We start from the raw sequence: 9,820 nt of genomic DNA, 5'->3' as shown, positions 1-9,820 counted from the left end.
TGTTGCCATAATTTTCGATGTTTGTAATGTGTTTGAAGATGCGCTTGTGACTCCCAAAGTGCGTGCAATGTAACTTACCTTGTTGTTCTCCAGCTGAACTTGAATATTGAAAGTGATCAAAGATCAGAAGCTGATTCGATATATTGATGCGATATTCCAATTATATTTGCTGTTGCAATAAACAATGCACACCTGCTGGGAGGCATAAAAGCATCGGCATTCAAATTAATTAAAATATTTGAAGAGTCTGAACATAAACACATCAGCACATCATTAATCAAAATATTTCTGACTCTAATAATGGAACAAAGGCTGCCTGATACACTTAATGCTTAAAAAAAAATTTATATATTTCAAATATTTTTGTTTTGTTATTTTCTATTTTATTTTATTTTACTTATTTTGTATTTATTTCTCTTATTATGTTATGTGGTTTGGCTAATGATGACCAAATTGTGCCGGAAGCAATTTCGCTTCATTGATTTTACTGACATTATTGACACAGTTTTGTAGCCACCTGTGGCTCTCTGCTGGCCCCCACTTTGAGCAAAGCTGCAAAAATAAAAGTTACATAAACGAAATGTAAATAAAATGCCGATAAATGCCGCAAGTATCTACAAGTGTGCCGCCAAGGGGGCACAACAAAAACTGAAATCGACACTAAAAAATATTTAAAATCAATAAATAAATCAATATTTATTTGTTTAAACAAAGAGCATAACGGACTTAAAATGTTTTGCATTTCTATATAAATATTTTGGACTTTTGGACAACATTTTTGCCACAGTCAAAACAAAAGACTCAGGCAACAAACTTGATTCGAGGAGCGCGCACTTGCATACATGTTGCATGCAACCACTGCTACTGCAGCTCGAACATAGCACAGTGACACAATTACGACCGCCTCCTTTGGGCCGACGGTTTACTAGCCCATAACTCAATTAACAATGAGATGTCAAGCTGAAGTTTTGAGTGGAAATCGTTTTGGTTGCAGCACTTGAAGCGCCAAAGCTGCGTATCGTCTCTTGACTGTTTGTTTTTGGCCATATGCACACACATACACAGGCACACATTGATCGATAGAGAGAAAGAGAGAGTGAGCGTGAGCGTGAGAGAGAAAGAGAGGCAGAGGTGTACAGACATAGTCACAAGACCGCGCATAAGCGCGGTTCGAGACGCGTTCGAACGGCAACCGCAGTGTCAAGTTGTTCGTTGTATGCCGTTCGTTGTACTTGTTGTTGTTGTTGTCGTTGTCGTTGTTGCTGGGTGTTTGTTGTTTTTTTTAGTTTTGTTTTTGTTTTGGGGACAAGCTATAAACCGTGGCAAGATCGTCGTTGCGTTCAGTTGGTAAAAGTGAAGCGTTGCGTGCGGTTGTCTCCACACTCCATAAAACAATTTTAAGTACATCATTTTCAATTAGTCTCTCGCTTGACTTGATCAATCGCCGCTGCGTTTTCAGTGTGGTGTTTTGATTTCTAACCAAGGTGATTATCTAGAGCACATCCTTAAAGGATATTAACTCATAAAACGTTAAAAACTTCAAATAAAAGCCGTTAATTTTATGACTTTTAACTTGTGTTGTGGATTTCTAAGTGCGTTTTCAATGCTAAAATAAAATGTTGTTTAAGAAAAGATGGAGTACATAGATTATATTTGCATAGAACATCTATAGAATGAATGGATGTTCATGTAGCATGCAAAAAAGTTATTTTGTTTAGTCTTTGATTTTTTTTCTGCAGACATTGGGGAGGATTATTATTTGCTCTGCTAATGATAAGAAAACACAATTCTGGATCCAGTACATATTTTCAACCCTTTTGCTCCGCATTGGAAGTGCTTTCTTAAAAATGGAGAAAAAGTTTCATATTTTCATAAATATATTTGACATTTTTACAATAAAAATGTGCAATTCGAAAATAATTTACATTCGATTCAACGTTGATTTCGACTCGAATATATAGCTGTCCACACAAAAAATGAAGAACAGATAAATTAAAATGTGAAAAGTTTCGAAAGCTTATTAACAAAAAAAATTAGCAATGTTAGAAAAAAGGATCATAGAATAAAATGTTGAAATCTTAATTTAGAATGCCAATTATTTTTTTTAACAAAACTAAGTTTTTTTTATACGTTTTATTAATATTATGCGCACAAAAAATGCTACTTAAGGCATTTTCAGTGCAATTTCAAGAATTAACAGAACAACAGATTTTTAACATGGCAAGGTTCGAAGTTCGAACCCAGTTATTTTTCAAACTATAGTTCTAGTTATGTGATAGTTGGCAACTGTAACAGCTGAGCCACGGGAGGGAAAAAAAACTTAGGATTCAATATTTTATGCTCAAAGTCTAAAATAAAATCTGGAGATTGCTTAGCTGAAAGCAAAACTGGTCTTCTTATTGTATAAGAAGTAGTAAGTAAGCCAAGTAGAACAGTTAAGAGCTTTATAAATACTTAAGTAGTTATCGTAGGTACTTCAGGTTCCGTATTTACACAGTTCGCCTATCTTGGAGCAATTAAGTATGCCCTAGTTATTTACTTTAAGCACTTCTGGCGAGAACAGCCCACACCTATACAAACACACACACACACACACCCTCCTCTTGTCACCTGCCTCCTCAGTCAAATTAAGTGCATTGAAGCAGAAGATTGCGCAATATGTTTTGTGCTTTTGGGCTTCAGTGCAAATGAGCGGAAAATCTAATTTTCCAGCCGCATGCAAATTTTGTAGTGTTCTTTGAATTTTGTTATTGTTGTTGTATTTTGTTGCAATATGCCAAAATGTCAGTAATGGCGTTGTGGTCATGAGCTAACTGCTGCTGTTAACGGCTAAACAATAAATGCTACTGCAACTTTGGAGGTCGTAAACGCAAAACATGCTCATAATGCTTAATGTTAAGATAACACCTGAAATTAAAATCCCAACAACAACAACAAGAGAGCTGAAAAGATGTGAAAAATGCCATTTGACATTTTTGGTGGGAAGCAACTGTGCTGAAAATTACACAGAGCACAGCTGATGGCCAAGTTTTGTATAGCATCGTGACCATACTAAGTATATATCGTATAATGCAGGCAATCTCCAAACTGAACGTTAAATTCCACTAAAGAAATCGCAAGTCACGTCTTCTCTGACAACTGGCAACTGGCATCTGAAAACTGTAAACTGGCAACTGCAATTTCAAGGCTGCCAAATTGACAACAAATAATTTATTTTTAATACGATGCGAAAGTCGCACAATCGCAGAGATCTTGAGCAGATCTCCCAAAGGAAAGTTATTCACGTTACTCACAAATGACAGTGGCGTGGCTAAAAGGGGAAACTAAAAGGGTTTATTCGAAAAGGGTTTATTCCCCCTAGCACGTAAGCGTGTCTCAAGACACTTATACGTTTAATTTCAATAACTAAAAAAGTAATTAATTTTTTAATACAAAAATATTTTTAGAATGTTGTTAGTAAATGCAGCTAATCAATTGCAAATGCTTAAAATCTCTCAGAAGTTCTTTTTTTTGTCTTGCACATGTCATGTGGTTTTTTGTGCGTTAAATTTCATCTTTAAAATTTGAGTTATTTTTGAATTGATACAACTTGAAAAATAACCGATCAATTTTACTAATTCTTTTTTTCGTGAAAGGTACGTTTAATTATTAATCAAATTAAATAGCATATTTGTGAAAATATTTAAATTGAGCATTTTATCACAGTAAAACTTTTTGAAATTTTTTTAAATATTGTCGCCTTACAGGTAAACGAAATCTTCTACACAGTTTCTGAGCTCATTTTTGAAGTCAAAGCCCCAATTTCGTCTTGTTAAAAATTGTTTGACCTATTTCTGTTCATTATTTTGGAAGATAATCTTAGAGGGTTAAGTGAATTTTGACTAGCAAAAATGTGTTTAAAAGCTCCCCTCTAAGTCTAAGTCTCTGCTTTAAGCTGTGTCAAACAGTTGTAGGCGCAGACATTATGCATTCTAAATTATTTATTCAAGAGCATATTTATTATTCAGCTACTCATAGTTATGATCTCTCGATTACTTGAAGTAACTATGTATGGTTTTTTTTACCTTTCTCTCAGCGTTCGAAATTTGTTCAACTCATTAGCAAGTTTGTCAGAGTTTTAGACAGACTTCAGAAGACTCTCTCAAGAGTCTGCCGTTCGCATCTTTATATAGCTGCCATATATCTATATACATACATCTTTTTTATGTCATGACCAAAAAAGCTGCAAATATTTTCACTATCATTTCGTGGTAAGCAAACTGACATTGTTAATGTTATTGTTATTTTTGTTGTTTATTTGTTGTTTTTTTCCTCAATGTTTTTCTGTTGTTGTTGCTATAAAAAAAAATAACTCGAAGCTCTGCAGCAGTAAAAGTAACGCACCTTGCACTGACCAACCTGACAGCTCCTTTGCAGTCGTCCCGCGCCAACTGTCTCATCTGTACCACCTGTCTCCCAGCACCTGTGCAGCCACCTGTCTGGCCGATCACAAACTTGCTTGCTCGCTTGCAACTTGGCTGACTTTCTTCTACAGTCTGTCCAGTTGTTTTTCTACATTATATTTGCGCGACTTTGTTTATTCGTGTCTGTCTGGCTGCTGCGGCTGCTTCTTGAAAGAAAACCTCGTGCCTTGCACCGCCTGCCCCATAGCTTGCAACACGTACCTCTTGAGGCAATTAAAACTCACTGCAATTGCATCCGCATGCAACTTTCTTAACAGTTTTGTGAGCATCCTGCTTGGATTTAATCAGCCCTTTCAGTCTACGCTTCGATTTGACCCCGTGACATAGCACAAGTTGTTCTTGCAACATGCGTCTAATTAGCACCAACAACAATGCCAGCAAACAGCTGCATATATATGTAAGTATATATGTTGTACTTATCAAGATATACAAAGGCTTGGAACAGACCTACTTTTGGACAACAGCCAACTGGTTGTTGTTGTTGCTGTTGTGGTTGGCAAATCCGTCTTCTTTATAATTGCTGTCATCGGTGCATCATGACTACAACAAAAACTCGTCTCAGCATGGCGTTCTACATACGGGTACTCGCACTCGCACTCATACTCGTATTCATACTCAAACTATTCACTCGCCAAACCAAAACAAACTGATTTCTCTGGGAAACTGATGAGCCGCTTTTCAAATGATTTCCCATTAACAGAAAGCTGTCAATCAATTAGAAGCACAATCGCATCAATAGACCCAGATTCGATTAGCTTTGACAATGTCTATATATAGATTCAATTTCGCAGATTTTTAATATGACAAAGGTCTCTCAACTCGGTTTCTTTAGTTTAGATACGCATAATCGAAAACGTTTTCAGAGAGACATAAGATTTAAGGTAAATTAAATTTAAATTCAAAACTGATATTTTGTAATAGTCTCATTTCTTGACAATCACTACTCCTAGAATCAAGAGGTAGCTTTTATCAATAAGCCATAATCAGTTTACATACCATCTTCACCTTTAATCCGTGCTCTCTTATATTCTCTCACAAACATTTCTCAATTAAAATTAAATCAAAATATTTCGAAATTATTAAACCATAAACAAGTTGCCACAATAAATGCGTTACGAATTGTTCAACTAATAATATTTTTGCAAATTATCAACAGTTGAATTAATTAACAGCTATTTGGCAGGTAAATTAATCAACGGCTAAATAAAATTTGTGAAATGAACAAACAAAATATACAAGCAAACTTTAGCTTGATGGGCGAATTAAAAGCTCGTGATACATAAATAAGCAGCTAAAATGTGGTAGATTAAGTGACTAAGCAATACCCTGTAATGTGGGGCAGTTGATTGGTTGATTGATTATTTATTGTGGACATTTCATCAAAATTGTTAGAATATTAACAATGGCACATACATAATATGTAAGTTGTGGTAGTCTAATTGTACTGACTCTTAAAATAAATTTATTGATAAGTACAGAGTATAGAAAATACAAATACAAATAGGAAATTGCTACAAAATAAATGCAACAAGTGTGAAAAACCTGTTGTGATTAATTTGCAGATTTTTTGGTTGTTAAGTGTGTCTAAGTCAGAGATTTATAGACATTTTGTGACAGGGGTATGATCAGGGGCTGGAAAGATGAAGGGGGTGCATGGAATGAGGCAGTTGAAGAAGGAATGCAGCTGCATGAAAAGACAGGCAGATGGCTCCAAGCATAGCACGGAATTAATTATTTAACACACAGACAGATTTTGGAATGTTGCACAGATGTTGCACATTAATAGTCAAAAAACCAAACTTATGAACATTTAATTTTTAAGCTTTGGCGATTGAACACGCTTCGAAGGTTGAACTATTATTTGTTTCTTTTTGCATTTGTTATTGTTGAATCTTACCACTTATATAAGGAAATGAAGTGGCGGTTAAATTATTGAGCATCATCATTATCATATTAGTCATAACAGTGCAAGTGTTTATATATGAATATACAATTGTTCATATTATTTGTACGCCTTTCTCCCCCAACTGTGATCCACGCAATTTACAAGTGCGCACCCAAAAAAAAGCCAAAATACAACAGAAATAAATAACCACACAATATATTCAATGAAATGCGTTTAACAATAATTGCATAACAATTTATAAACGTTAACCAAAAATCGAATTGGCCACTTAAACAACGCGCTAAGAGCCGACAATTGTACGACTTCGAATTCAAGTTGGTTTCTTTCTTTCTTCACTTTGGGCCTTCTTTTTTTACCCACGACAATTAGCTCAGCATTAAAATACAAAACAAAAAAACAGATGCAAGTGAAGCAACCTGAAATTTCAATTACAACATAGCAGCAACAACGAGATACTCGTACAAATAAAAGTTAAAAAATAATAATAAAAGCAAAGTCTTTGCCGCCTTATCAGACGGAAGACACAAGCTCAGACAGTTGAAGTGTCAGCCAACTGCGTGTAATATGTGCCCCAAAAACGTTCGGCAACAACAACAATAGATCAACAATAACAACAACAAGCAGACAGCAATGCAACTTTCTCCATTAAAGCTAAGAAAAAAAAACTATTTGGTATGCGAAGCTAGACTTTGGGTTTAATAGCTAGAAACCACCACCAAGAAACCATTTGGCATGTGCTCTGCCTCAGAATGAGCTTCATCCAGCTCACAAGTTTTAACTTCAGGCTGAGTTCTTCTGTAGTGTAGTGTTGTTGGCTTAGGTCAGTTTTTGGGGCTCGCTTTTTGCTACCATGGAAATGGGTAAAGGTAAAGGTCAAGTTTTAAGTGAATTGTAGTTTATGACTTGAGTTTGAGGTGCATGTAATAAAAAAAGTATGTAGAAAGTAACCCAAAAAGAGGGTCTAGAATTGTGGCAAGAATTTTGAGAACTTGATAAGGGAAAACAAATAAAAACACACAAATATTGCAAAGTTCTTTCAATTTATGAATTCTTTTTCTCTCATTATTAGAACAAATGTCTCAATTGATGAAACTTTTATTTCTGTCGATTTTCTAACTATATATTAGAACCAACTGAATTTAAAAAGAGTGAATAGTAGATATATAAGTCAGATTAATCTGATATTTTGCTATACTATACAGATATTTTACTATATCTTTGAAAAGAGAGTATCTAAGAGAAGTAAGCTTTATTCTATTGATTTCTTTACATTCCAATTCACATTTTCAGATAATAATATTTTGTAAATGTTTCTATAGTAACAAGACTTTTTTAGCTTTAAAAATAGCATTCTAGCTTTTCTTTGTATTTAAAATACATAATCTTGGTTTGTCTCAAGGTCAACTCGATTGTATTACCAACTGATTGAATAGCTTTAGATCATAGTTAAATGTAAAAACAATTTCATTCCGGATCTAATTGCAGTTAATAAACATTTTTATGTAAGTTCATCAGCAGATGCGAAGTTAATGTACCGGAGTCGGAGACAGAGTCTGATGTGGGCACAGCTGCCATCAATAGACCATAAAATTTGCATACAATTTTGTTTAATTTAAGTCATAATAATTTATAGTAGATAAAAGCATAAAACAATAAAGTAATTTGCATAGAGGTAGTCAATTGATCAAAGATTTGTTGCCAGGCAGAAATTGAATCCATTGTAGAATTCTCATGATTACGAAATAGGGCCGAGATTAAGAGAGACAAGGCCAGTTGTCGAACCCAAAATCGATAATGGAAAACTACTCAATTAGGCGAAATGGAAATGGAAAAACAAATTGTGACGATTTTAACAATTGCCAGACGGCAAATTCCATACACAAAAAACACATACACAAATAAAAAAAAAATCAAAATAAAAGACAAAAACAAAAGTCAAAATCGCTCAAATCTATAGAGACCCCATAGATCTGATAGATCTATTTCCAATCAGTGATTTTGCATAAATGAATGGTGAGATTCATCCAAGCGGAAATGGGTTGGGCCTTTCGTTGGGCCAATCGTTGGGTCAGTCGCCTGATTTTCCCCCAAAAAAAAAAAATAAATAAATAAATAAACATTTTCATTTGAAGCTTAGTTGTAACCACTTTGTCACTTGCAGTGTTTTTCTCTCTCTAGATTTAACTCGTGCCACGCCCACACGCCCCCGTCAATATGTTTGTGCTACGCACGTTGCTGCTGCTGGCAGTGAGCGCCACTGTGGCTCTTGCCCAGCGTCGTCTTGCACTGCCGGATCCGAGGAGCTGTGCCAACCGTGTCCGTCATGCCACGTATCGTGATGCCCGAGGCGTCTCACACTCCTACTTCTTCAGCTGGGAGCATGCGCCGACGCGCAGCCTGGAGGTCGACTGGTTGGATGCACGCAACATTTGCCGGCGGCATTGCATGGACGCCGTCTCGCTGGAGACCCCCCAGGAGAATGACTTTGTGAAGCAGCGCATCGCACGTGGCAATGTGCGTTACATCTGGACGTCGGGCAGAAAGTGCAACTTCGCCGGCTGTGACAGACCCGATCTGCAGCCGCCGAATGAGAACGGTTGGTTCTGGTCGGGATCGGGTGGCAAAATTGGTCCCACCTCGCAGCGCAACACTGGCGATTGGTCCCAGACGGGAGGTTACAATCAACCGCAGCCGGATAACCGTGAGGCCGCCCAGGGCAATGATGAGAGCTGTCTGTCCATACTGAACAACTTCTACAATGATGGCATCAAGTGGCACGATGTTGCATGCCACCACATCAAGCCATTCGTCTGCGAGGATTCCGATGAGCTGCTCAACTTTGTGCGCTCCCGAAATCCCAATGCCCGTTTGTAAATTTAATTTTAAATAATAAGCGAAAATCAAAAGAAAACAAAAAGAAACGAAAAACAGGAAAAAAAAAAGAATATTTATGTAGCATTAAAACGAAGCATTGATTGAGTCTTTGATTGATTGATTGACTGCTTCCCAACGCGCTTTGGCCAATTCCGTTCATATTTTTATTATTTTTATGGTTTTGTTTGCAACAAATTCTAAAAACAAAAATTTGAATAACAATTTCCGTGTCGATTCGCGCATGAAAAACAAAATTGTTAAATAATTTTAAAAACATATTGTTAATAATAAATACAAATTGAAGCGAATGTAATTGGTTTGCTTAATGTTGAAAAATCGTAAGTGTTTTTGGTCAATTTATGGTATGCAAAAATGAAAGACTATTTCTTCTTAAAATTAATGTTGGTAAGCAGAATAAATTTACTTATCAATACCGTTAAAAGAGGTAAGAGAAAGCTTTACATTTAAATGAGCTAAGCTTTGAATAACCAATTGACCGCCAGATGGCGCTGCAACCACAAAATCCACGTCAGCTGTGGTTTTTGTTTAAAAATCTTGACGTAGTTACATAATTTCG

At 36.0% G+C, this 9,820-nt stretch overlaps 1 protein-coding gene across 2 annotated transcripts; it reads left to right on the top strand.

Moving 5' to 3' along the window:
* Positions 1-1,353: 1,353 nt before the first annotated feature.
* LOC117780138 lies at positions 1,354-9,551 on the top strand. Of its 2 annotated transcripts, none has more exons than XM_034616558.1 (2): positions 1,354-1,484; positions 8,548-9,551. In XM_034616558.1, the coding sequence occupies exon 2, from the start codon at positions 8,584-8,586 to the stop codon at positions 9,241-9,243; it is 660 nt and encodes a 219-aa protein (XP_034472449.1). In that variant the 5' UTR covers positions 1,354-1,484; positions 8,548-8,583; the 3' UTR covers positions 9,244-9,551. The 2 variants fall into 2 exon arrangements, with proteins under 2 accessions (XP_034472449.1, XP_034472448.1); XM_034616557.1 differs by having other exon boundaries at positions 8,531-9,551.
* The last annotated feature ends 269 nt before the right edge of the window (positions 9,552-9,820 follow it).

The sequence above is a fragment of the Drosophila innubila genome (genome assembly GCF_004354385.1).
Source record: "Drosophila innubila isolate TH190305 chromosome 2L unlocalized genomic scaffold, UK_Dinn_1.0 4_B_2L, whole genome shotgun sequence".
NCBI lineage: Eukaryota > Metazoa > Arthropoda > Insecta > Diptera > Drosophilidae > Drosophila > Drosophila innubila.
Note: the sequence above shows the minus strand (reverse complement) of the source record. Positions and strands in the feature narration are given on the sequence as shown.